The sequence below is a fragment of the Aspergillus melleus genome, assembly GCF_016097325.1.
Source record: "Aspergillus melleus strain CBS 546.65 chromosome Unknown contig4, whole genome shotgun sequence".
Lineage (NCBI taxonomy): Eukaryota > Fungi > Ascomycota > Eurotiomycetes > Eurotiales > Aspergillaceae > Aspergillus > Aspergillus melleus.
In genome coordinates this window covers 4,844,800-4,870,988 of record NW_025763373.1, presented here as the reverse complement: position 1 = coordinate 4,870,988, position 26,189 = coordinate 4,844,800, and the positions used below count along the sequence as shown (strand labels likewise).

Here is a 26,189-nt window from a genome sequence, read left to right as displayed (position 1 = left end):
CTCCGCTTTGATCCCCGGCAACTCTAAACTTGCCTGCATCTCTAGCGGCCCTTTTCTCCCTCCTTCTCCAGTGCTGTATGCCTCCAAGGTCCTCTGCAACTCTCCGCCAGTGGAACGTCAGAGCCCTGCTTTCTCCTGCACCTTATCGCTCCTTTACGCTTTCAGGCGCCCCTGCGGCGATCACCCCTTCTGCCCAATCTATTTCGCCACGGGTCCTCTCCCCTCGTCCTTGCTGGACCCCGTCCTTTCCTCCGTCCTGCTCCCCGTTCCTCAGTGCCTCTTTTTCCACCCGTCCCGCCACCATGGGCTCGATCGATCGCATCACCGAGAACTTGGAGAAGCCGGAAATCGATGACCGATCGTACCGCGTGGTTCGCCTGCCCAACAAGTTGGAGGCACTTCTGGTTCACGACCCGGAGACCGATAAAGCCAGCGCGGCGCTGAACGTAAATGCCGGCAACTTCTCCGACCCGGATGATTTGCCCGGTATTGGTCATGCTTTAGAGCACATGCTGTTCATGGGAACGGAAAAGGTAAGTCTGGACTCATGATTTGTTCTCAGGTGGGGTGGCTAATCAGTTGCGACAACTTCACAGTATCCCAAAGAGAACGCATACAACCAATACCTAGCGGCCCATTCGGGCTCGTCAAACGCCTACACCGCTGCTACCGAGACCAACTACTTCTTCGAAGTGTCTGCCACTTCGACATCGAGTGACGCGTCTTCCAGTGGCACATCTACCCCCAGCGCGGCGAATGGCACGACTTCCACTTCCGATGTCAGCACCGCCGGCCCGTCGCCCTTGTATGGCGCTTTGGATCGATTCGCACAGTTTTTCGTGTCACCTCTATTTTTGGAATCGACCCTGGATCGTGAGCTGAGAGCGGTGGACTCCGAAAACAAGAAGAACCTGCAGAGCGACTTGTGGCGTCTGATGCAACTCAACAAGTCCCTGTCGAATCCCGCTCACCCATACCACCACTTCTCCACCGGCAACCTGCAGACGCTGAAAGAGGAGCCGCAGAAACGCGGCGTCGACGTTCGCAGCGAATTTATCAAGTTCTACGAGAAGCACTATTCGGCCAACCGGATGAAGCTGGTGGTGCTCGGACGAGAGTCCCTGGACGAGATGGAGCAGTGGGTTGGGGAGTTGTTTGCCGGAGTCAAGAACAAGGATCTACCACAGAACCGCTGGGATCACGTGCAGCCGTGGTTGCCCAGCGATATGTGTAAGCAGATCTTCGCCAAGCCCGTCATGGACAGCCGCTCCATTGACATCTTCTTCCCCTTCCTTGACGAGGAGTTTTTGTACGAGTCGCAGCCGAGCCGGTACATCAGCCACTTGATCGGCCACGAAGGACCGGGTAGTATCTTGGCGTATGTGAAGGCCAAGGGCTGGGCCAACGGTCTTTCCGCCGGAGTGATGCCCATCTGCCCCGGTTCTGCCTTTTTCACCGTGTCGATTCGTCTGACGCAGGAGGGATTGAACCAGTACCGCGAAGTTGCCAAGGTGGTGTTTGAGTATATCGCCATGCTGAAAGAGCGGGAGCCGGAACAGTGGATCTTCGACGAATCCAAGAACCTGGCAGAGGTGGAGTTCCGATTCAAGCAGAAGTCTCCCGCCAGTCGCTTCACAAGCCGTCTGAGCAGCGTCATGCAGAAGCAGCTCCCCAGAGAGTGGCTTCTTAGCGGCTCGCTATTCCGCAAGTTTGACCCCGAGTTGATCAAGAAGGCCCTTTCGTATTTCCGCGCCGATAACTTCCGCATGATCATCGTCTCGCAGGACATCCCTGGAGACTGGGACTGTAAGGAGAAATGGTACGGAACGGAATACAAGGTTGAAGACGTGCCTCAAGACTTCATGGCCAGCATCCACGAGGCGCTGGCGACCACCCCCGAGAAGCGACTGTCCGCACTGCACATGCCGCACAAGAACGAATTCGTTCCTACCAGGCTCTCGGTGGAGAAAAAGGAGGTATCCGAATGCGCCAAAACGCCCAAGCTCATTCGCCACGATGACCACGTTCGCCTGTGGTTCAAGAAGGACGATCAGTTCTGGGTGCCCAAGGCCACCGTTCATATCACGCTCCGGAATCCCTTGGTGTGGACCACGCCGGCTAACCTTGTGAAAGCCAAATTCTACTGCGAGCTCGTTCGAGATGCGCTCGTGGAGTACTCCTACGACGCCGAACTTGCCGGCCTAGATTACCATCTGTCCGCCAGCATCTTTGGGTTGGACGTTTCGGTGGGCGGTTACAACGATAAGATGGCCGTGCTCCTAGAAAAGGTGCTGACTAGCATGCGGGACTTGGAAATCAAGCAAGACCGGTTTGATGTTATCAAGGAGCGTCTGACCCGCGCCTATAAGAACGCCGAGTATCAACAGCCGTTTTATCAGGTCGGAGATTACACCCGGTATCTGACTGCTGAGAAGACATGGATCAACGAACAGTACGCGGCCGAGTTGGAGCACATCGAAGCCAAGGACATCGCCTGTTTCTACCCTCAGTTGCTCAGTCAAAACCATATCGAGATTCTTGCCCACGGCAACTTGTACAAGGAGGATGCTTTGCGCATGACCGACTCCGTCGAGACCATCCTTCAGAGCCGCATCCTGCCCCAGTCGCAGTGGCACGTGAGGCGCAACATGATCATTCCTCCGGGATCCAACTACGTTTATGAGCGCACGCTCAAGGACCCGGCCAACGTGAACCACTGCATCGAATACTATCTCTTCATGGGTGACATCACCGACAAGGTTCTCCGGGCGAAGCTGCTGCTGTTTTCCCAGATGACGGACGAGCCGGCATTTGACCAGCTTCGAAGCAAGGAGCAGCTTGGCTACGTCGTCTGGAGCGGTGCGCGTTATTCTGCCACCACCGCTGGTTACCGGGTCATCATTCAGAGCGAGCGCACCGCGCAGTACCTGGAGTCGCGTATCGATGCCTTCCTCGGCAACTTCGGGCGTGATCTGGAGCGGATGACGGACGACGAATTCGAAGGCCACAAGCGCAGCGTCATCAACAAGCGCCTCGAGAAATTGAAGAACCTGAGCTCTGAGACCAACCGTTTCTGGACCCACATCGGCTCTGAGTATTTCGACTTTGTGCAGAACGAGTCCGACGCCGCCAACGTGAGGGCTCTGTCCAAGGACGAACTCGTGCAGTTCTTCCACCAGTACGTCAACCCCGAATCTCCCACTCGGGCCAAGGTTGCGATTCACCTCAAGGCGCAGAGCGGTCCCTACGTGGACGGCGCGGAATCTGGTGAACCCAAGACTCGCTTGGTGTCTGCTCTTGGCAAGCAGCTGGAGGCCGCTGGATTTGCGGTCGACTCGGACCGTCTGTCTGCTGCGTTTGCCAAGCTCGAGGTATCGCCGGGAGCGGAGAGCCAGATTCTCGACACTCTCAAGACCTTCCTGGGCTCCGAAATGAGCCTGTCCGAGCAGCAGATCGAGCCCGTTCTCAAACAGGCAGAGCAGAACTTGGGCGTGCACCTGAAGCAGCTCGGCCTTGAAGAACCGACGACCAACGGAGAAGCCAAGGCTGGCGAAGCTCAGCACCCGACCTACATTACCAACGTGCCCGAGTACAAGGCGCGTCTGGCCGTTAGTGCCGGGCCCAGCCCGCTCACCGATCTGAGTGAATTTGAAGACTTTGATGCGAAACTTTGAGCGAGATAGACATGATGTTACTATGTATCGGTTGGATTGGATGAACAATTGGTTGAGGTTGGGTTTGGGTTAGCATATTCTGGATCTAGTCGGATTTGCTGGGATCTAGCATTGGGGATGGCATGTAGCACTAGAGATTCAACATTCTTGAATATTCATTTGACGATAGTCTCATACCAGGTCATAGCCATTGTAGGGCTAGTAGGGGTTGACTGTCTAACATGTCACATTGCTAGAGTAGTTTGAATAGACATTAGTCGATGAAGAACTACCTAGAACTGAAGACATTCTACAGCGGGTAGATGGAATGCCTGGCAGCCTCAGGAAGTCACTTCAGGCTGCCACTTCAACACGGATTGGCAGCAATTGGAAAACATGAGATATTGGAAAGTATAATGGCTGCTTGGGCTACTAGGCTACCTGATTACTATCTTAGCATCACGGCTTGGCGTGAGCTTCCGTTTATCTCGTTTGTTAAACCAGCCATATCATTTATCACTCTACTTAACAATTTATACATCCATGCGACGGAGAGAGCACATTACATGCAACGAAGCGACCAATACCCCTAATATTTACAAAACATGACTCGTTCAACCTCTCCAGCCACCGGCACATACTCACAGATACCCATGAAATCTCACTGACTCCCCACTGGCCGAAAACGCATCATCAACGGCGCCTTCTTCCACAACTGCTTCAGTCTCGCCTGATCAACCCAATCCCCGCCAACATCGTCGCCATCCAACTCCCAATCAAACGCAAGCACCGTCTTCGCCAACGCGATCCGCATCTCCACCCACGCCAGCGTCGTCCCGATACACATCCTGGGCCCGATACTAAACGGCACCGTATACGGCTTGACAGGGACATCGAGCCACCGCTCGGGAATGAATTTATCCGGAAACTCGCCCACCGTGCGCGCATCGTGATGAATCGTCCAGACATCCGCGGCGACGTACACGCCTTCGGGAACAAACATGCCGTCGACAGTCTCGCCGCCCACGGGGCTCACGCGCGGCGGACCGACAGGCGAGGGCGGGAACATGCGCATCGTCTCTTCTAGGACGGCGTTTAGGTACGGCAGACGGGCGGTGGCGTCGCCAGTCGCTTCGGCGGGGGAGGTACCGAAGGCGGCCCGCACTTCGGCCCGCAGACGCTGGAGACAGCCCGCGTGCTCGGGAAGCGACAGGTACCACAGCGCAGCGGTGAGGGCCGTCGCGCTGGTCTCTGCGCCGGCGGTCAGCATGACCATGGCCTGGTTAGCGAGGTCCGTGTCCTTCATGCCACCGGCGCGAATAGCATGAGCGAGAAAATCGTCGACGACGGTGTCCGTGGATTTGCTACGCGCAGGACCGACCTCGATACGCTTCCGGGTCTTCGCGAGCGTCATTGCGCCATGACGAGTAATGGAGTCAACGGCTGCACGAGCCGTAGGCGAAACATACGGCATCCAACGCAACAAGGGACCGACGAAAGCGAGACGTTTACGCAGGTTGAAGATAGACCCGCTATAGGTAGCATCGAGGAGGATTGAGACCCACGGATGGCTTTTATTATCGCGGGTCGCGTTGAACGATTCCCCGAATGTGAGTTCGCCGATGATATCGAACGTGAGCCATTCGAACCACTTAGACACGTCGAGCGGGACAGCACCGTCGCGGCCGCGCGCAGCGAGCTGCTTCACCCACAGGTCGACGTGGGCGTGGACGATCGGCTCCTGGGTGCGCACAGCAGAGGGACGGAACTGAGGCGCGAAGATACGGTGCTGGCGGGCGTGTTCCTCTGGGTCACGTACGAAGGCAATGTTCGGGTGACCGTTATCATAAAAGCGGTCGGATTTCGGGAAGAGCTTGCGGGTCTTGGAAGGGGCGCCGTAGATGTCGCGGAAGGCTTGGGCGGTTGCGAAGGAAAGTTCGTTGGGCGCGATGCGCACGATGTCTCCGTAGCGACGGTGGGCGTCTTGGATCTTGCGGTTCCAGAACCCGCTTGTCCATGCGGAGGCGTACCAGAGCTCGGAGACGGCGGCGAGTGGCGGGCCGGGGTATTTGGATAGGGGATGGAACCAGTAGAGGTAGGCGTAGGAAGCGAGCCAGTATGCTGAAACAAGGATCGCCGCGCCTACTGTGAGAGCTGCGGGGGATAGGGAGAAGAGAATTTCGAGTGTCATGTTGACCAGTGCCTGCCCAGCGTCAATGTGACGAGTGCTTCACCAGGAAACCAGAGACAGGTCCAAGAGAAGAGTGTCCCGACATATGAGGGATATTAATGGAAAAGGAAGACGGTGTCATTATAAATCCATTTGCTGTGGACAGCGCAGACACCCCGACCAGTTCTTACCAGACCCACGCTGCTCGGGGCACATTTAACGGAGTACGGAGTACTTTTTCTTGCCTATAAAAAGGCGAAGGCAACCTGGAAGCCTGCCAATTCGCGGATTGTGCATGACTCGGAGATGGTGGGGATATGGCGTGGAGGAGGAAGTGGGTCGACAGTTTCATCAGACAAGGCGAGAGGTCACTACTGTATAGACTGGGATAGTGAATCCTCCGAGTCTCCAATAATGACGCTAAGTCAAAAGTACCGGTCAGTAGCTGCATCCTGTGACCTGCCGAGACTCCTTAGGTGTAATGCGGGCTTTGCCATCCTTCGAGGGCATTTCTCGTTGGATCGCCTAGCCGATGCTGCTGTCCTAAGTACAAGGATCAGAAATTGTCGAAATGATGCATCCACTACCAGGGCTATAGGCCCTACGCCTCATATCGATGGTGTGGTAATGAGATTATAGAGAAAACCGATCTCTGGCCCCCTCAGCCAAGGATATAGTTGGTCAGTCTAGCAAGCCCTAACCCAGCGATCCGTTGCCCTTTATAGCGCTAGACACCCCATGAAGCCAGCCCAGGGAGCCCACCCGAGCCCCCCAAGCCACCACTGGTCCATTTCAGTCCCGATCAGTTAGGTGCTGGTTTAGCGCCTCGAACCCCGGTCAGGGGCGTCGGGGCTCTGGGACAACACGTCCCCCTTCCGGGCTCTGAGAGGCCAACGGTCCAGGCATCGGCCCGCAGTGGAGCAGTGGGACCAAACCAACCGTTGCCGATCCGAATTGACAGCTGCTCCGTGCTGGGATTGCAATCCTATTTGCCTCTAGGGCATGTGCCAGGATATATGCCAGGATCCTGTTGAATACCGATCGTCTAGTCTCTCCTTCGGTTGTTTCGGTCAGTAATAGAAGTCTTTAGCCTGTAGGTCATAGGTAGAGAAGAGACCTATCATAATCTTCCCATACCTTTCAGTCCTCCTGATACTTTAAAACGCCGCCTTACCTGCTTGGTCCTCGTGCGTGGCGCGCGAGCGAACCCAGTTTGAAATCATGGCTTCCTCCTCGATGTACATGGCTGACCCCCCGGCGGGCGTGCGACGGTTCGATGGCGATACTCTTCAGCCGAATATGGCGGCGTGTGGCATCACTACGGCGTTGATTGCCTTGGCTGTGGTTGGGCTGCGTCTGTATACTCGATTCTTTCTCACGGTGGCCCGATTTCAGGTCGATGATGGTAATTGTTATCTGAGTCAAAGGCAGAACGTGAATGGTCAGACAGCTAATGTTCACTTTCTTGGACAGTCTTTGTCTGCTGCGCTGCAGTATGCTCTATCATGCTGATACCTATCTCGTTCAGGAGTGAGTAAACCCGGGGCTGCTCTAGTGGGAATCTATCAGCACCACCGGTGGCTAACCGAGCGATTTACATCATCTAGTCATGGAAGCCGGCGTAGGTCTGCACATGTGGAACGTGACAATGGCGCAGTATAACCCAGCGCTCGGAATCGTGAGTAGCATAGATCCGAACCACTCTTTCCCAATAGCAACAAGGAAAGCAACAAGGCTAACAAACCCATCCAACAGTGGACACTCATCACAACCATCTTCTACGCCTGGGCCGTAATCTTCTCCAAACTTTCCATCCTCGCATTCTACCTCCGCCTCTCCCCACAGCACTGGTTCCGAGCGCTCACCTTCACCCTGATGGGAATCGCCACAGCCTACGTCCTCCTATACACCTTCCTCTTCATATTTCGATGCAACCCGATCGCCAAGAACTGGGACGTGACCATTACACACGGCACCTGCATCGACACGAGCACAGTAATGACCGTACTCAGCGTCGCCAACATCGTAATGGACGTATTAACCCTCCTCCTCCCGATTCCCGTGATAATGCGTCTGAACATGCGCCTCGCACAACGCATCTCCGTCATCCTGATCTTCTCATCTGGTATCTTTGTCTGCGCGATCGCCATTCAACGCACGGTGCAGATGCTGCAAGCTCTAACATCAGCAGACTATACGTGGGACATCACGGAGCAGTTCTACTGGTCGTACATCGAGGTCAACGCGGGGATACTGTGTGCGTCGGTTCCGGCCTTGAAGCCGTTTGCGAAACGCCATCTAGCGCCGCTCTTTGGGTCTTCGCAACGGTATCATGATGGGAATGGTGGGGCGTCTGGGGGGCCTCAGCCTCCGGGTCAGAGCTCGGAGGCGATTGTGTTGGGGGTTACGCCGAAGAGGTCGAGTTATACAAGGTTTTAATCCTGGTTTTTGGAGATGAACAGTGGAGTTAAGACTCGAGATGAAGGTCAGATTGGATAGAAATGGAAAAAATTTGACTCGATCTAGGATATTTTCTGTATATATTAAAACTGCTCATTTAATTGGAAAAGTTATCACTTATTTTACTGACATCTGCCCACGTCTTGATTCTGACTACGCTTAGCGGTTCTGAGGCATTCGCCAACCACACAATAATGCTGATTAGGGCTGAACTCGGTGGGGTAGAGTTGTAGTATAGTTGATTCTAGAACAGTTCTAAAAATGTCAAATTATCTGATAACCCTGCGCACTTCGGTGCGCTAAAAGGTGATGAAGCGAAGTCAGTAGATAATGCTAGTATGTGACTTTGCCGACTCTCAACTGCATGAGATGCCTGACTTTCTGCATTAATAGCCCTTTATAAAGGGAGTCATACCAAGAGGTCTATACCGATATTCACGATAATGATAACCTTTACCACTTCCCATGTAGAAACTGAAAGCCTAATGGCTGTATATCATTGCGGAAAGCTTTGATAAACTGAAATTGGCCGCATAACTGAAAGACAGAACTGCTCCTGGAGAGCTGCCTACCCCCTAAAACAAACATTTGGATACCGTTTAACAAACCCCAAAAGACATGGTATCCCTAATAATGACCCATGTTGCAGTATAGCCTCTCGCTTGCCTAATGTGGCTTAGTGCACACATGACCCACGATGGGCTTTAGCCAGTCAGCAGTCTTCGAGATCTTTCATCAATTCACACCACCCACTCTACTCACACCTGCAGTTCCGTCAACCCATTTTCGATCTAAGGAGTGACGATATTGAAGTTAGGATCACCCGGATCAATCAGCGATGAAAGAGTATCCAATGCCCCGGTGTCCCCATCAATCTTAACACCCGCCTTCTCCAGAGCCTCCGGATCAGGTCCATAAACCGCCAGCGCAGTCAGCTGCTTCGCCGTGCCCGTCAATGTCACATCGGCGGTGCCGGACTGCGGAGTCGTGCTGTAAATAAGCGCGCCGTTTGACAGCCACACACGATAGGTGACCTCCGTGCCAGTAACGACAACGTCGATAGCCAATTTCTGATCCCAGGCCTTGGGCCCATTAATCTGAACCGCGAGGGAGTCGAAGAGCATCTCGGGGGTAAGCTGCCCGACGACATCAGGCGAGGCTGATTGTGTCGGGGTCCCGAAGTTTCCATCTCGCAGCTCCGTGGTTCCTGAGATGTAAAAGTTTCTCCACGTGCCGTTCTCCGCGCCATAGCCCAGCTGCTCGTAGACATCGGCCAGGAGATCCTTAGCCTCTGCGTCCTTCCGAGTTCGCAAAGACAACATGGTTAAGGACCTCCGCTGCCCAGCGGTAGTCGCCGTCGTCGAATGCATCACGGCTCTTGCGTATCATTCGACCCTCTCCGCCGGCGAGCTCAACGTACCGCTTCGCCTTCTCGACTGGAGTGTGCTCCCATAAATGGGCTGGGTTGCCGTCGAACCAACCGCAGTAGCGTTGGTAGATGGCCTTCACGTTGTGATTCAACGAGCCATAATACCCGCGAGCACTCCAGGTCTTGTCCAGCGCCGGCGGTAGAGTCATCATCTCCGCGATCTCAGGACCGTTGTATCCCTGGTTCAGAAGACGGAGGGTCTGGTCATGCACGTACGCATACAGATCACGCTGAGAGGTGAGGAAGCTGACGACATTGTCAGCACCCCAAGTCGGCCAGTGATGGGACGCAAAGACGACCTCAGCTTTGCCGCCAAAGAGGTCAATAGTCTCGGTCAAGTACTTGGACCAGGCATGCGGATCACGCACCACCGCTCCACGCAATGTAAGAATATTGTGAAAGGTATGGGTGGCATCCTCGGCTGCACACAGCGCCTTGAACTGGGGAAAGTAGAAGAGCATCTCGGAAGGGGCCTCGGTGTCCGGCGCCATCTGGAACACAATCTCGACGCCATCAATAATTCTCCGCTCTCCTGTGCGTTTGATCTCCACGTTTGGCGCGATCAGTGTCACGGTCCCGGTTGAGACGGTCTGTCCGAGCCCCGCGCCGATCTGAGCCCTCGGGCCCTGTTTGAGGGCGGCACCGTACATGTATGCAGCGCGACGGCTCATGGAAGTACCCGTAAAAACATTCTCGGAGACAGCATGCTCGAGGAAGCCCTCGGGCGCAAGGATCTTGATGTCATTTGCCTCGACATCCTCTTCCTTGATAAAGCCTTTCACGCCACCAAAGTGGTCAACGTGGGAGTGTGTATAGATGATAGCCTTGATGGCCCTGTCCGTGCCACGGTGTGCCTGGTAGAGAGCGAGGGCCGCGGCGCCAGTCTCCTCCGAGGTGAGAGGGTCAATGATAATCAGGCCCTCGTTGCCTTCAATGATCGTTGTATTGGAGAGGTCCAGCCCGCGCACTTGGTAGATGCCATCGGTGACATGATAAAGCCCGTCCAGGTGCGCAAGCTTCGACTGGCGCCAGAGGCTCGGATTAGCCGTGTCTGGCGAGTCCGTCTTCAGGAAGTGGTAGGCGTCGTTATCCCAGATGACATCGCCGTTGTCATTCTTGATCCTGTTGGGGTCGAGGCGGCACCGGAAGCCCTTCTCGGCATTCACGAAATCGCGCTTGTCGTCGAAGGGCAGACTTTGTCGGACCTTTTCCTGTTGGTCGATGATAAACTGGGTGGCTGGTTTGGATTCTATCATAGCGAAGGTTGACTTGTTAAGCTTGGGGGGCTTAGAAGATGAGGAAGTGAGATCTGTGGTGCGTTCGGAGTCAATGGAATGACAGTCTCAATTGCTACCGGACCTAGGGTTATTTATGCTGATTGCGGAGAATATTTCGGGGGATATGCAAAGCCACGATGTAGTACTGACATCACGGAGCTAACTACATCAGCTTCGCATGAATGAATCCGAGGCGGGGTATCTCTAGCTTCAACTTGTGGCATCGCTTCTCAGCTGAGCTCTGTCTGAGACAGATCGAATCCAGGCTCAGCTTAACTTCAGCTCAGCTTCAGCCGAGATCAGAAACCCCTCTTTCGCTAACCTATTTCATGCATGCAGGATCCGGAGATCGAGATCCAATCTTCACTTTCCTTACTAACAGGCTCACTCAACCCCTCTTGACAGGGGTCCTACGTTGCGTTGCATGTGTTGGTATATTTGATATACGTGGCTGCTGAATATTATAGGTCCCTTCACGCTATAGGATCGACAGACTGCGAGTTACACGGTTACAATCACAGAGCTGCTTTCGGCGAACGCCCGTTTCAATCAAATCAGCCAGCCAACTTGCTCCATAAAGGTAGCAAGCATGTGAGTAGGAAAGATGGACCCAAGGGTAGCAAGAGCTAAATATCTCCCATGTCCTTCCTCTGGCCTTCCTTCTGAACACTTCCTATCCCGCATCACAGAAACCTCTTCGGTACCATCATCATGCCTCTCCCTCAAATCACCGAGTAAGTCACCAGAATTTCCTGAACTAAAAGGGCCCAACAATCTAAACCCTAAGCCAGCCAAGCGCAGCTTGACAGGGCCATCAACGACCACAAGTCAAGCATCATAATCTTCTCGGCTATATGGAGCCCTGTAAGCGAAGCAACCAAAGATAACTTCGAAAAGTATGTCTGTCCCTTTCTCTTCCTTTTGACCTGCTTTGAGATACTTGTCTTGAGCACTCTTCGCCCCTCTCTTTCAGGTGGATTTCGTATTAATGAGACCTTCAAGAGCCGGCGCCAAGTATCCGGCGGTATACCAGGCCTGGATCAGCATCGATGAGAATGCAGACCTGGCGCAGAAATACGACGTCACTAGTATTCCGACTACAATTGGATTCAAGGATGGCGCCCAGGCGGCGAAGTTCATCGGGCCTCAACTAGTGGAGCCGCAGGTTGAGGATTTCATCCGGAAGGTACTCTAGATGGAGATTCTGGATTGCCCTTCCTTGAGTGTGTGTGTGTGTGTGCGTGTGTGTGTGTGTGTGTGGGATATTGGATCGAGGATGTTGACTCACGAGTATGCATGATGAAGTTTGCAATTGGGTATAAGAGGAGTAGAAACAGGTATTACTCATAAGTTTGCGATCCTTCTGGTTCTTAGGCCGATAAAGGGAGTAGACCCCACCAACGAAATTCATTGTCATTCCACTCGTAGGTTCTGCGACTCCATGCTTCCCAGTCAATGATATAGCTATAATAGCAGAAGAACATAAGCTTCCTGAATAGGCATTCAAAAAGTGATTCAGGTACTCACCATTTCAGTTTATCCCCATTCAAAACAATATTCAATAGATCATTACTCAGATTCACAAAGCCATACTTCTGACATTCTCTTAGAAGCCATATTAGCCGAAATGCCCGAGATAGAAGATAACATAAGATTAACCCACTGATATGATTCTTTAAACGCCTTTCGTATATCATCCTGTTCCATAGGACTCAAGCCACGGAGATACTTCCTAGAAAGGGAATCCCTCCCACTCTCCTCATGACAAAATAATCCACGAACCCATCCGGCACCCAACCATCGGAAGTCTCATTCTCATGCTTCGAGGTAATATACTTCGGTGTGCATGAACAACCAGCGAGTGTCAATGCCTCTAATGCCCTGATCTCCTGCAAGGTTCGACCACAAATTTCCGTTTCCGGTGGTTGGGAGCATAGCGAGTAACGTGGTTTATTTTCGGGGCTGTTTGGTATCCTATGATACGTCAGATAGATCCATGTTCATGTTTATTAGAGTGTTAGAGTAGGCGCACTGCATTCGAACTTCCATGATAGCCTGCATTGAGCCCTTGATTTCTTCGCAGACGAAAATACTGGTTGATTCCGAGTACAGGCCTGAAAAGACATATTCGTCCTGTGAAAAGCGAGATTCATGTTCTTGGAGCTTCTGGATTATCTTCCACGAACATTCAGGGTTTTCGAAATGAATGGTCTGTCCTAGCCATTTGGGAACGAACCAGTATGTGTCCTTGTGCGAAGTCATGGTAGGCAAGTTGGAGAGCCTGAGATACGAAATGGCTAGTAGATGTCTGCTATGCGGTCAAGAGGGTCTTATAGCTCTTTAAATAAGCGCCAACCTAACCAGAGAGCAAGGACTCTTTTCCGCATTCTTAACCTTGCATTTTTACGCATTTTGGAGACCAATCAGGAGCTACGGGTTTCTAGGCTTCCACAACCAATTCGGCCTTGAGACTTCTGCCTGCGCACCATACTGTGAAATCACGCACCATACTGTGAAATCATTCCATGAGAGTAGCAGCAGTCTAGCCGCCCTTTCACAATAAAGGCACAGTAGGCACCATCCGGGGGTAATGTTGGGTCGCCTTGAGTGATGTAGGGGTAGACCTGATGTTACGGCTGGGGGTTATCCAGGTTTCCGCTAGAAATGTACTCCTTTGAAGTAGTCACTCCGGGATCGACCAAGGTCCATAATCTTTGTTCTTTAAGACATCCTCATCGCGTCGAGACGTGGGTTCCTAGGACCCTTGGTGCAGTGGAGACTTGATAAAGCCATTCAATTGAGATGCACAGCTGAAGCATCTCTATATAGTGATGTATCCTCTCCATATAAGATATTCGAAAGGATAAGGAAAGAACCAGGAGTTACAATTACACCAGTATGAAAGAGTGGAAGAAGTGGTCAAAATGTGGTCTGTATTGAAGCATGCGGTAACTAGTTATCACATCTTAGTCAGCTAGCAAGCGGACACGGAACAACAATTCCGCGGAGCGCTCAGCTGGCCGATAGCCGCAGCAAGTAACAGTCGACAAAGCTCCGCCAACTCGCCGCATCGGAGTGCGACCAGAACCACCGTACGCCCTGGATTAGCTCAGTTCCTTTACTCATCTCGCCTAGAATTTCAGCCATCCTATCCTCTAACCAGAAGAGTCTTGTCGGCATTAGAAAATGTCGACCACAACAACAACGACAATGCAGAGCTCTCGCCCGTACGTCCGCCCTGACGCCCGGCATGGGTTCGAGCTCCCTGAACTTGAATCTCATATTCTCAAATGGTCTCTGTTTACTGATTTGTTCTGCAAACAGACCTGTCCTCCCTCGAGACTTTTCCGCCCAGCAACCGCAGACCATCCGTCTCTACCCCCTCTCCAACTACACATTCGGTACCAAGGAAACGCAACCCGAGGAGGACCCGTCCGTGCTTGCGCGTCTAAAGCGTCTCGAGGAACACTACGAGCAGTATGGCATGAGACGCACCTGCGAGGGCGTTCTCGTCTGTCACGAACACAACCACCCGCACGTGTTGATGCTGCAGATTGCCAACGCGTTCTTTAAACTGTACGCCATCACCCCATCACATCTATCTCTAGTCGACTAGAGCCGGCAAAAAAGGCAAAAGAGGAACCTAGTTAACAGGCATGACAACAGACCAGGCGATTACCTGCAATATGACGACGACGAAGTAGACGGATTCAAGAAGCGACTGAACGAACGCCTTGCGCCCGTCGGATCGCAATTCTCGGGCGAGGGCGTCAACGAGGACTGGGAGATCGGCGACACGCTGGCGCAATGGTGGCGACCGAACTTCGAGACCTTCATGTACCCGTTCCTGCCGGGGCACGTTACCCGGCCCAAGGAGTGCAAGAAGTTGTATTTCATTCAGCTGCCTAAGAAGAGTGAGCCCCCCTGCCCTTTCCCGCCGATGATCGCCGTGATGTAAGGCGCGATGGATTGATTCTCACGACGATATGCAATAGAGGTCCTCTCCGTCCCTAAGAACATGAAACTTCTCGCCGTGCCGCTCTTCGAACTGTACGACAACACCGCCCGATACGGTCCCCAGCTCTCCGCCATCCCGCACCTCCTGTCCCGGTACAACTTCGAATTCGTGGACGAGAACGACAACGTGGTCGCGGCCACTCCGGGCACGCCGTTCCCCCAGAACCCCAGCACGAAGGTCCTTGCCGGAGATGACGGCGACGGACAGGACGAGGGCATGGCAGATTACAACGCGGAGGGGACCGAGAACGGCGGAACGAACGCGCAGTGAGGTTAACCCCTCATTTATCTACGGAGTTGTTCGTAGTAGTTAAGGGAAAAAGAGAACTAGCTGCATATGCAGACCGGACTCTGCAGGGGTCAGGGGCAGACGGTGAGAGGGTTGCATTCCAATGGTTGGCAAGTGTGGAGCGCTTCCCCTATTCAATTCGCAAATCGCAAATGTCTCGGTGGGTTCAACTTGGCTTTCTAAGGGACACATGACGAGATCATTCCATATATGGCCGGCGTTTTTAAGGAGCGAGAACAAGTGTTTTTCAGATAATCACCCAATTTAATCCTTTCGTGGGAAGTGAGACATTGCTGTGCCTGGAACTGTCTACGAGGGTAGAAAGTACCGGATATGATGGAGTAGGATCCTATTCATGGGTAGTCAGCCATACTCCGCTTGCCCAAGGCTGCGGCCGCCCGTCAGACTTTAGGCCAGGTACACGGTGCAGACAGCTGCAGACAGGGTCAGGCAACCCCATTTCGCTCCTGCTTACCTCAGACCATCATGAAGTCGCAAGTATGAAACGTTCCAGAATACATTCATGACAATAACGGCAGCGAGAAACCGACGGAAGCGCAGGAAGACTAGTTCAAAGCTTAGATAACAGCGATCAGGTAATACGAAGTAAATCATGACTATCATAGCTAAGGCTAGTTAGTGGTCGCGTTGTATCTGTCTGCCTAAGCATCATCCCACGGCAGAGAGATTGAGAAGGAATGAACGTCCGCTGCCGTTGGTGGAGACGCTATTCAAAACACGAACGCATGCCCAGCAGAATCCAGTATAGGGCAGATTGACCGCTCCGGAAGAAGCAAAGAAATCAGTCGATCAATGTCAGGTAGGATCGGATCAGAGCATCAACCATCCGAGGGATCCGCGATCGTGAGGAACAGACGGACAGACGGAGAAGCACATGCAAAAACGAAGCCCTAAGAAGGACCGAGATAGAGAAACAGGAGCGTCAAGGTATGCAGAATCTCATCACCAAACTGCGGAGTACATACCTAGTGGACTACTAGGCTCATGTACACGCATTGTCTGCCGGCTTCTATACTCCATATGGTCCTCCGCACGGAAAACTACTCCTCCCACCGAGCAATTAATATAATAAACATTGAACAATCAAGGCCGGACCTCCTGCTAACCCGTGCTAAATAGTCGACCATTCCTGCACGCCGGACGGACATCTCCACCTGGACTCCGGGGAAGGAGAAACGTCGGGGTAATAATTAATTAATGTGCGCGAGTAAATGAATAACGGCTGCAGAGTGCCTAGTCTGCATATCTTATTCTTCAGATTTAGCGCAACTAGTATAGTAGGGAGCACTGCCATGTCGGCGTAAGATGACAACAATTAGTAGACGCCATCAGCAGTCGCCAGTCCTGTCAGCAACAAAATAATATAATCCACACAAGAATAACTTCGAGTCCGGTCCTCGAGGCACAGCTAAAAAACAAGGGAAATCCTTCCGACAGGCACGCCCTCCGTCCAACCAGCTCGTCGCAGCCCGTAGACTAAGAACTACTAAACCCCTTGGCAGCGCGAGATCATCGTGAAGAGAACCACCACTCACATGCACCGGGATGATCCTTGGATGGGGAGTGTTGTCTCTGGAGTTGTTTGATTTGCTCGATGCGCTGTTTTTTGCTTTTTCCCTGTCTCTTCTTGACTCTCCGAGAGACAGTCCGATTTCAACCTTTTCTGTTCTCCTTCACCGTCTATGCGCCCACCCCCCCCCTCCATTCCTGCGCCCCCATTCGCTCGTATCCCTTGCAAACGCCAAACAAACGGGGGAATGTCACCCATCGGAGCTCCGGTTCCTCTGGCACTTGCATCGCCTGAAGGAAGACCGGGCCAAGCAGACGAAAGGGCCGTGTGGAAATGGATACGGTGGACCGAGACTTGACCATCCTGGTGTCCGCCAGTACGAGGCTTTTTCCTTTTTTCTGTTTTTCCGCTGGTTCCTTCTCACGCACTTTTTCTTATTATTATGAGAGAATATTAGAAGGATATTATTTTTCTGAATCTATTTCCTTCGTGAACCAATCTCTAGCTTCTTTCCTACCCCGCTCGTATCCGGGCCAAGTAAACTAGGTGGATGTTACTAGGGGAAGGGCTGAAAAGGAATGAGAGACATGGTCAGTTGATAGGGTCCGTTAGAATGCATGGTCCTGGGAGGAATGTGTATATAAAGGGGGAGAGAACCAGGAGGGAGGAAGTTCTGTAAAGCACACAGTCAATCGGTCAGCCTTGCGAGCCAGCCATCCTGTGGGAGTTGAATTTCATCTTCGATTAAAGGAGGTTCTATCTTGTCTTTTCTTATTTGTACTCTTCTCTTTGCTTGCTGTGCTGCCTTTCGGTTGGTGGTTGCTATTCTTATTTATCATAATTTTTTGTCCCAGTATAAGAAAGGATAAAGCAAGATGGTCTTCGCTTCTCTTGGACGGGTCCTGGCGATCACGGCCTTGGTAGGGCTGGGTGCTGCTGCTCCGGCGAAGTTGACTTCGAGAGGTACGTTCTGAGCATCTATGCATGCGAGCTCTTACCTATCTATAATTTATCCATTGCCTCGTGTTCTGTCGTGCTCTTCGACTGTATCCATGTCACTCCCGCATGTCATACATGGTCCCGCCGTTATTCTACACGAACATGTCTAGCCCTAACTCCGAATAACAACAACTAACAAGCTAAACCAGATGTCTCCGCCGACGTTCTGCAACAATTGAACCTGTTCGCAGAGTACTCAGCCGCTTCATACTGCACCTCGAACATCGACTCCCCCGGCGACAAGCTAACTTGCTCGGCGGGCAACTGTCCATTGGTCGAGAAAGCCGAGACGGAGACATTGAGTGAATTTTCCGGGTACGTATCTCCCAAACCTCCTACACCCATCTACTCAACCCGCTAACGCAACTCAGGAGCGACGAATTCGGCGACGTAACCGGCTTCTTCGCCGTCGACTCGACCAACAAGCTCCTGGTCCTGGCCTTCCGCGGCTCCCGCAGCATCGACAACTGGATCGCCAACCTGGACTTCGGGCTCGACAAGGTCGAGGACCTCTGCGCGGGCTGCGAGGCGCACGGTGGCTTCTACAAGGCCTGGCAAGCCGTGGCCGACGACATCACGGCCAGTGTCAAGTCCGCGACGGCGCAGTACAAGGGCTACAAGCTCGTGTTCACGGGTCATAGCTTTGGTGCTGCGCTGGCAACGTTCGCGGCGACTGCGTTGCGAAACGACGGCTATGAAATCGACCTGGTATGTTTTGCACCCAGCCCATCTCCCCGGACAGACAAACAAACACCCGAATCGAGGATGATGAATCCATGCTAACAAGCGAAAAGTACTCCTACGGCTCTCCCCGTCTCGGCAACAAAGCCCTGGCTACATACATCACGGGCCAAGGCACCAACTACCGCGTCACGCACACAAACGACATCGTTCCGCGTCTCCCTCCCTCGCTCTTTAACTTCACCCACTGGAGTCCCGAGTACTGGATTACCAGCGCTAACGGTGTCACTGTCACCTCTGCGGATATTAAAGTCGTCGAGGGCGTGGGATCGAGGGACGGTAATGCCGGCGAAAAGAACCAGAGCGTGTTGGCGCATTCCTGGTATTTTAACTCAATTTTCAAGTGTCTATAGATTTGAGGTTATAGGTTGGGTGCTAATAGTGTATATATGCGGATTTTGGTGACGCGTGGGGTGTCTGCTACGGTACTGATTTATAATATGCTGGAATACGAAATATTTTAATACGTGTACCTTGTCCTTTCGAGCTTTCACTGTTGCTTTGATTCAAAGCCTAAAAATGCTACGAGGTATCAAGGCTAGAATGTAGGCGAATCCTCGAAAATCCTACATGAATCCAAACCATCGATGGTCATGAAGGTGGTGTTTGTTGACGATGATGCATGGTTGCCTGAGGCATTTATTATTTGCTTTTGCCAAGAATTCGCGTTTCCTTCACCCCCGCAGATACGGAGACCTCCTCTCCCGTTCCACCTGCCTACATGATCATCTCACATCATTGGATTCATTCATCTTGATTTCCACCAAAGCCATCCATGTATCGATGCATCAACAGTTGTTGGGAAGGAAGAGAATGCCCTAGATTGCATGCACTAGGCAAATGCGAGATGCTTGGCAGATGGAATCATTTACGAATCAAACATCCAGAAAAGATCGCGAGATATCCTCAACTTCCGAAATCAGTAAAGCGAAACCTGAAGGGATGAATGAGTATGGCCTGAGATCATAGGCCCTGGGAAGCAGCAGTCCGACCAAAGGTAATGAAAACAAGGAAAGACTGGATGGCTGATGACCATATCGATTGTTGTTGAATTGATGTAGGAAGAAATATGTTTTCAAGGTAGTGCATCCATGAATTGATCAACAGGAGGGGGAATGCAAACAGAGAATTGCAGAAATGTTTACCCGTGCATACATCGGCGCAAAGTGGTGATCGTGAAGCTGTTCCGAAACGGGCAACATCCTGAGGCAAAGGAAATGAATCCGCAGGAACTCCAGCTTGCACCTGAGGTATTTAGATGCCTAAGGTTACTATCTAAATTCCCCAGTAAGTTACCCAGTGACAGTTTCTTGATTCTTACATGGCTTCCGAGAGCATGTTCACCAGTAAAAATGGCAATGCATCGCATCGTCGGGCAGTGAAAATATCCATTCACCCAGCTGTTTGTCGCCGAGACGTTCGTCCCACTCAAGCCAAACCCCTCTCAAAAGGACGCTGATGGGACTTCTTCCTCTCTTGCCCATACAATACTCCCTCCCGTACATCCTCTGCCCTCAGAGCATCCCACAACTTCCATCTCCTCTTTCTTGCCTTTCCATATCTCATCCACTTCCACCACGAGTTCGTTTCCACATACTCTCGCCTATCCATATTGAGACATTAGAGGCCCCCTTTGGAAACCTTGGGAAAGCAACTTCCAAAATGACGGGCCCAGCCACCGACAATAAACAACGCAAGCCCATCGTCATAGGCCTCTACGGTGTCCCAGGATGTGGAAAGTCCTACCTCCTCCACAAGCTCAGCGAAGAGCTTGACACAGACTCCTTCTCCTTCTACGAGGGCTCTGAAGAAATCGACTCCGTCGCCCCAGGAGGTCTCAATAACTTCAAGCTCATGCCTGAAAATCAGAAGGCACAGTGGCGTGGCGAGGCCATCATGAAAATACAGCGTGAATGCATTCAGAACGGGAAAGTGGCCATCGTGACAGGACACTGTATGTTCTGGGAGAAGGAAGATGACAGCAGAAGTCATGTCATCACCGCTGCTGATCTGAGTGTCTACACGCATGTCGTATACCTTGATTTCCCGGAAAACATCGTTCTTCAGCGTCGTTTGGAGGATCGCACACGAGGTCGGCCCACAGTGTCGGCATGGCATATTAGGTGTTGGCAACTGATGGAGAAGGTGGCGATGGAAACCTGTTGTCTTGACCATGGAATCCTGTTTACACTGTGGTCAGGCAGAACCGATTTGGCCGGTCTTCTTGGTGACTTGAGCAGCCACACCGAAGAGCACAACCTGCAGGTTGCAAAAGAGGTCTTGGACCGTGCTCTTGTAGATGTGACTGGCTCTGGGTACCTGGAAAAGGTATTGGTTCTGGACGCCGATCGAACTTTGACAGCCGAGGACACCGGCATCATTTGGTGGAAAGAACATGAACCCTGGTTGGAGCACCTGGGACGTGATTGTCCACTGCACAAAGTGTTTGAGTCTGAACGGGGATATTCATATACGGCCTTCCGGCAGGCCACATTAATGTATGAAGGAGCGGGCGACGCGGAGCACTTTGAAAGGAAATGCCAAGATACGGCAAAGAAGGTGAGAATGTATCCTCAGCTATTAGCTTTGCTGCACCTGGTTTCCACTCACAAACACATCCGTGCACTTGTCGTGACCTCTGGATTACGTCTCGTCTGGGAGAAGATCATCGCTCGGGAAGGCCTGTCCAACTCCGTCACAGTCATCGGAGGTGGTAGGATCGCTGATGGCTTCGTTGTGACAGCTGAAGTCAAGGCCAGTCTAGTCAGACGTCTCCAGACCAACCACAAGGTGGAAGTCTGGGCTTTCGGCGATAGCCCTCTGGACATACCCATGTTGAAGAAAGCAGATCGCGCGATGGTGGTTGTCGGTGATGAGTCAACCAGAAGCCGCAGCATGGAAGACGAGCTGGGAACAGCTATAAGAGACGATTACTTATCCCCGCACCAAGTTCTGATCCCTAGCTCTGTTTCACCCCGCTTGGATACTACCATCCTTCCGGTATTGGACCTGATGGAGCCCAAGTTTATCGACTCTCTATTGAGTCATCGACATGGCCTCAATGTCCTCCATGCAAGTGAAAAGGCGGTCTCGAAGCTTCTACAGACACCAATGCGAGACGCATCATTGGCTGGACCGCCTCTTCAGGAAGCCCATCGCCGGTGCGGACGATATCTGGCAGTTGAATACCTCGGCGAATTGATCGGCCTAGAGACCTACGACATTCCCCACGTGCAGGGCCACAGGACAAGTGGTTTCCGACTCGGAAAGGAGAAGGACACGGTGATTGTCGCCTTGATGCGCGGTGGGGAGCCCATGGCCTTTGGCGTCTACGATGTTTTCCCGACAGCTTCATTCCTGCATGCTGCGAAAACGCAAGATGTCACAGCCAAGCGCCTCCAAGGGTGCTCGACAGTGGTATTGGTCGACTCAGTGATTAACAGCGGCAAGACAATTGTTGAGTTTGTGCAGCATATTCGCCTATTGAAACCCTTCATCCGCATCGTCGTTGTTGCTGGGGTTGTACAGGCGCAGGCCATCGCAGGGAATAGTGCCATAGCAGCTCTTTCGGTTGGTGGAAAGCTCAAAGTTGTAGCGTTGAGACTTTCGGAGAACAAGTTTACCGGCAAGGGAGGAACTGATACTGGAAATCGTCTGTTTAATACAGTTGATCAGGATTGAGGGTTGCTGACTGACTTGCGAAGCTGGGGCTTGTGGTTTTCCTCTTTCTTTATGCTTTGATTTACGGTTTTTGGATTTAAGTCATTTTTAGGGATTATGTCTTTTGGAAAGGATAGGTAGACTGCCAATAAAATTCTGGAATTTTGCTTTTGAAACCTTTCTTTCATACTTGATCATCGGACGGACTGGGCACTAAGGTTGAGCAAGTTAAAAGGTAAATCAACCACCATTTCCTTCTACTAAAAGATCCACGCAAATGACGTCAATAACTTCAAGAATGCCGCAACCTGAGCAAAGAATCATTTTAAATTCGAGCCCAAATGAGGTGCTCTTGCGCATCTCACAAAAACATCACGTTACCCTGCTGACAAACCACGGAGTTGTCCGTCTCACATCGCGTGATTTCCCCTCTCGTTGTTTTGATGGAATCTGGCGGGGTATTTATTCCCAAGTCATCTCTTCTCCTCCATCTACTCCCTAACAATTTTCTTAAACTAATTTATCTACCCAGCAACAAACCAATTGACCCCATCATGGCTCCCGCGAAAGTCGCTCTTCCAGGTGTAAGTACTCAATCCCTCCCCGCATCTCCACCTGTACCTAGCCCACCCCTAACCAAAAACCCAGGGAACCGGCAACCTCGGCCCCGCCATTCTCAAAGCGCTCCTCGACGCCAACATCTCCGTGACCGTTCTCTCACGCACATCCACCAAACCCATCGACCCGCGCGCCAAGCTCGTAGAAGTCGACTACAGCTCCCTATCATCCCTTCAATCCGCCCTGGAAGGGCACGACGCCGTCGTAAACGCCCTCGGCCAGGCCCCACAGGACGTCAGCATCCGACTCATCGACGCCGCCGTCGCCGCGGGGGTGAAACATTACCTTCCGTCCGAGTTCGGCGTCGACACGTTCAACGAGGACGTGCGGAAGCTCCCCGTCTTCGCGGGAAAAGTCGCGGTACAGGAACATTTGGAAAAGGTCGTGCAGAAAAACCCCTCGTTTATCTATACATTGCTAGTGACGGGGGCGTTTCTGGACTTCGGACTCGAGAAGAACTTCATTTTGAATGTTGCCGGACCTGTTGCGGATTTGTATGATGGCGGAGAGAGGAAGATCAGCACGACGACGTTAGCGGGGATTGGACAGGCTGTTGTGGGGATTCTGCAGAATCCCGAGGCCACGAAGAATAAGGCTGTGTATGTCAGCGAGGCGGACGTGTCGCAGACCGAGCTGTTGAAGATATCAGGGAAGGAGGTAGAGACGAGGGTGGTGAAGACGGAGGATCTGGAGAGGGAGGCGTATGACGAGTTGAAGAAGCCAGAGCCCAGTCCGAGGGTGTTTGCGGTGAACTTCATCAAGACGGCGTTGTTTGGGGAACGCTTTGGGAGCTGGTTCCAGCCGCCGAAGCAGTCGAATGAGGTGGTTGGGGTGAAGTATTTGAGTGAGGAGGAGCTGAGGGATGTGGTGGTGAAGAGCACTAGAGGATAGGTTTAGATTATGGATGGTAAAACAATTAGACCACGCCTGTAGATCGACCCTTCAAGGTTGACTACTTCTTTCAGATACTACAGCCACGATTGCAGAAGATTTATAAGCCTGGGGTATACTTGAAGGTACAGTTTTCTATGAAATTCAATTTGAAAAGATCCAACATTCTACGAAGTTCTTTAAATTGGTTGAGTTAGTTAGCGGAGATCCCCGTTTCAATTCTTATGCTACAATTGTCTAGGCATTGGAGTGACGATCAATCCACCGCTTAGTCCGATCATACCCCGTTCCCATGGTTAAGCTCTCCAAGCCACCTTTTGTCTCTTTTCCTTTCGCGAAAAACGCTTTTCCTATCAGACAACTTCGCGACTGATTGACTTGATTCAATACCTCCCCTCAGAATTATTTCTACCTTTCTCTGCATTGACGCGCCGGAATACATCAATTGGCAATACGCACCACCCTATACTACCCCGCATTTCAAGAAGCTAGACCCCGCGAGTTGAAACAACATTGCAAGCGCGAGATGTCTAACGAAGGCAAAAAGCATCCCACGCTGGATCACATCGTCATCCTAGTATCTCACAAAACCCTCCTGGGCTTATCCGACTCCCTCCACAGGCTATTCACCGTCGCTCCAGGAGGAAACCACGCGGACGGACTCACGTCAAACAAGCTCGTCCTGCTAAAAGACGGTGTATATATAGAATTCATCGCATTTTTCGACCATGTCGACCCGGAGCGACGCAAGCAGCATCGATGGGGAAACCTGAACGAAAACACAATCATCGACTGGGCGTTCACATTCCCTCCAAGAGACGACTTCGACGCCATCAAGCAGCGAGTACTAGATACCAAAACTGGCTATCACTACCAAGAGCCCGAGGCCTGGGGACGGAAGAGAAACGACGGCACGATGCTGGAGTGGAGACTTAGCGCTCCGGTCGACTCCCAAGACCATCCGGTCCAGGGCCTTATACCATTCTGGGTCCTAGACAAGACTCCTCGGGAGCTGCGTGTTCCTTTCGAAGCGCAGCCTGAGTTGACTGATCATCCCTGTCGTGCGATAGGGGTGTCTTCACTATCGGTGGCCGTTCCCCATGGGCGAACCTCTAATCTAAAGAAAGTGTATGAAGCCATTTATGACTTGCCGGCTCGAAACCAGTGGCCTTATGAGGTTCCATCAGACAAGAAAGTCGGAACGCACTGTGTTTCTATCTTGGAAGATGAGGAAATGGCAATTACGCTCACTCTTAGTGGGCCGGAGCGAAACCGGGCTGAAGTACTGCCGGGGCTTGTATTTAACATTGAATGAAGAGCAAGGGAACATGGATTGTCGGCACATTAGAGATTATATGGCTCTAGGTGATCATTATTTGTTGTTTGAATAAAAGGATTTCTCGGAATTAGGTCGCATTTGATCTCTACCCATATGTCTTGACTATTCGCGCAATATATGTACATCAGTGTCAGCTTAAGCTCTTCAACAGAGATATGTCGGAGGCTCTACCGCAGAATACCACTATCTCTAATCTCTATGTACATGCTTCGCAGTAAACTATTACTTTCCTGGCGAACTTGGAGCCTCGCCAAAGCCTGTGTTGACCGGTGTCTGGGGTTTTGGTTTGCCGCCCTCGTAACGCGCGACTTCGAAATCTCTGCGATGCCTCTACAAAATCTAGTATCGTCCCTAGGACGCTAGGATTCTGCGCGGCATCTCTTACACTACAGTCGTTCTCGAAATCGGCTTGACCGATACACGATCACTTTTCTGGCCCTACTGCCAAGGTCTTAGTGCAGATCATTTATTGGGCCGCAGTAAGTTGAGAGCTGCAGTAAAATGCTGCTTGTATGGTATCAGTAGAACCTTATGGAAGGAAGTTGACCGGCAAAACAGTCCGTAAGCGACTTGAGTTTTCCAAGATTCCTTCTCAGCCTGTCCATATTCCCGTCGCCCGCCGCCTCATCTGGGGCTTTTCCTAAAACCAAGCCTCAATCCATCATGCAAGATGCTTCACGAAAGAACCAACTCCCAGCGAGCCTGCTAAGAGCATAACAAGCGGGTGCCTGGTTGCCCATGCCTCCCCTCGATTCAAGGCATCGCGTACTGCCGAGCGGAAACGTCTTAGCTAAATAATATACGCATGTACAGCGTCAAATCAAAAACTGAGTATCTTACCGCTCTGCCATTCCCATTTCTTCATGACCCCACCGGGCAAGCTAGGATGGACCAGGGCGCCCGCCTCAAGTTGATTCACTGACGGAGGAGAGACTGAAGAGCTTTGTGCAACAACGTTACGTTGGCGCGTTCCTTCTGCGTCGAGCCTGGCAAAATGTTCGGGACGTAACCACTCGCTGGGTGGGCCACGGACATAACTTGGGACTTCCACATGAGCGGGTTGACCCATATTTTTCCAACAACGATTAACTTCATCAAAGAATTCCAGTTGCCCA

General features: G+C 52.0%; 11 protein-coding genes across 11 annotated transcripts; 8 read left to right on the top strand and 3 right to left on the bottom strand.

The window, feature by feature from the left end:
* Nucleotides 1-302: 302 nt before the first annotated feature.
* Nucleotides 303-3,674, top strand: STE23 (a-pheromone processing metallopeptidase Ste23; the record flags this gene model as incomplete). The annotated part of the gene is made up of 2 exons (XM_046090174.1): nucleotides 303-533; nucleotides 597-3,674. The coding sequence occupies 2 exons, from the start codon at nucleotides 303-305 to the stop codon at nucleotides 3,672-3,674; spliced, it is 3,309 nt and encodes a 1,102-aa protein (XP_045946147.1).
* Nucleotides 3,675-4,314: 640 nt separating this feature from the next.
* LDX57_008451 (cytochrome P450) lies at nucleotides 4,315-6,606 on the bottom strand (the record flags this gene model as incomplete). Its single annotated transcript, XM_046090173.1, has 1 exon — nucleotides 4,315-6,606. Exon 1 carries the CDS (start codon nucleotides 5,842-5,844, stop codon nucleotides 4,315-4,317), a length of 1,530 nt encoding a protein of 509 aa, XP_045946146.1. The 5' UTR covers nucleotides 5,845-6,606.
* Nucleotides 6,607-7,044: 438 nt separating this feature from the next.
* LDX57_008450 (uncharacterized protein) lies at nucleotides 7,045-8,262 on the top strand (the record flags this gene model as incomplete). The annotated part of the gene is made up of 4 exons (XM_046090172.1): nucleotides 7,045-7,228; nucleotides 7,297-7,353; nucleotides 7,431-7,501; nucleotides 7,579-8,262. 4 exons carry the CDS (start codon nucleotides 7,045-7,047, stop codon nucleotides 8,260-8,262), a joined length of 996 nt encoding a protein of 331 aa, XP_045946145.1.
* Nucleotides 8,263-9,074: 812 nt separating this feature from the next.
* LDX57_008449 (alkyl/aryl-sulfatase) lies at nucleotides 9,075-10,968 on the bottom strand (the record flags this gene model as incomplete). The annotated part of the gene is made up of 2 exons (XM_046090171.1): nucleotides 9,075-9,660; nucleotides 9,704-10,968. The coding sequence occupies 2 exons, from the start codon at nucleotides 10,966-10,968 to the stop codon at nucleotides 9,075-9,077; spliced, it is 1,851 nt and encodes a 616-aa protein (XP_045946144.1).
* Nucleotides 10,969-11,700: 732 nt separating this feature from the next.
* Nucleotides 11,701-12,184, top strand: LDX57_008448 (thioredoxin family protein; the record flags this gene model as incomplete). The annotated part of the gene is made up of 3 exons (XM_046090170.1): nucleotides 11,701-11,723; nucleotides 11,781-11,885; nucleotides 11,992-12,184. The coding sequence occupies 3 exons, from the start codon at nucleotides 11,701-11,703 to the stop codon at nucleotides 12,182-12,184; spliced, it is 321 nt and encodes a 106-aa protein (XP_045946143.1).
* A 779-nt stretch (nucleotides 12,185-12,963) lies between these two features.
* On the bottom strand, nucleotides 12,964-13,251 carry LDX57_008447 (uncharacterized protein; the record flags this gene model as incomplete). Its single annotated transcript, XM_046090169.1, has 1 exon — nucleotides 12,964-13,251. One exon carries the CDS (start codon nucleotides 13,249-13,251, stop codon nucleotides 12,964-12,966), a length of 288 nt encoding a protein of 95 aa, XP_045946142.1.
* A 948-nt stretch (nucleotides 13,252-14,199) lies between these two features.
* On the top strand, nucleotides 14,200-15,277 carry LDX57_008446 (cleavage and polyadenylation specificity factor subunit 5; the record flags this gene model as incomplete). Its single annotated transcript, XM_046090168.1, has 4 exons — nucleotides 14,200-14,216; nucleotides 14,314-14,565; nucleotides 14,656-14,903; nucleotides 14,985-15,277. The coding sequence occupies 4 exons, from the start codon at nucleotides 14,200-14,202 to the stop codon at nucleotides 15,275-15,277; spliced, it is 810 nt and encodes a 269-aa protein (XP_045946141.1).
* Nucleotides 15,278-17,509: 2,232 nt separating this feature from the next.
* LDX57_008445 (lipase family protein) lies at nucleotides 17,510-19,115 on the top strand. The gene is made up of 4 exons (XM_046090167.1): nucleotides 17,510-17,789; nucleotides 17,975-18,140; nucleotides 18,197-18,533; nucleotides 18,620-19,115. Exons 1-4 carry the CDS (start codon nucleotides 17,702-17,704, stop codon nucleotides 18,917-18,919), a joined length of 891 nt encoding a protein of 296 aa, XP_045946140.1. The 5' UTR covers nucleotides 17,510-17,701; the 3' UTR covers nucleotides 18,920-19,115.
* A 1,113-nt stretch (nucleotides 19,116-20,228) lies between these two features.
* LDX57_008444 (uncharacterized protein) lies at nucleotides 20,229-22,247 on the top strand (the record flags this gene model as incomplete). The annotated part of the gene is made up of 1 exon (XM_046090166.1): nucleotides 20,229-22,247. The coding sequence occupies one exon, from the start codon at nucleotides 20,229-20,231 to the stop codon at nucleotides 22,245-22,247; it is 2,019 nt and encodes a 672-aa protein (XP_045946139.1).
* Nucleotides 22,248-22,780: 533 nt separating this feature from the next.
* On the top strand, nucleotides 22,781-23,735 carry LDX57_008443 (aromatic alcohol reductase; the record flags this gene model as incomplete). The annotated part of the gene is made up of 2 exons (XM_046090165.1): nucleotides 22,781-22,810; nucleotides 22,875-23,735. 2 exons carry the CDS (start codon nucleotides 22,781-22,783, stop codon nucleotides 23,733-23,735), a joined length of 891 nt encoding a protein of 296 aa, XP_045946138.1.
* Nucleotides 23,736-24,261: 526 nt separating this feature from the next.
* On the top strand, nucleotides 24,262-25,050 carry LDX57_008442 (VOC family protein; the record flags this gene model as incomplete). The annotated part of the gene is made up of 1 exon (XM_046090164.1): nucleotides 24,262-25,050. One exon carries the CDS (start codon nucleotides 24,262-24,264, stop codon nucleotides 25,048-25,050), a length of 789 nt encoding a protein of 262 aa, XP_045946137.1.
* Between the last annotated feature and the right edge of the window lie 1,139 nt (nucleotides 25,051-26,189).

Excerpts from the sequence above, each read along its gene's own strand:
- LDX57_008445 (XM_046090167.1), top strand. The coding sequence starts at position 17,702 with ATGGTCTTCGCTTCTCTTGGACGGGTCCTGGCGATCACGGCCTTGGTA. Across the intron at positions 17,790-17,974 it reads GGCGAAGTTGACTTCGAGAG|ATGTCTCCGCCGACGTTCTG; the intron begins GTACGTTCTGAG and ends AAGCTAAACCAG. Across the intron at positions 18,141-18,196 it reads ACATTGAGTGAATTTTCCGG|GAGCGACGAATTCGGCGACG; the intron begins GTACGTATCTCC and ends AACGCAACTCAG.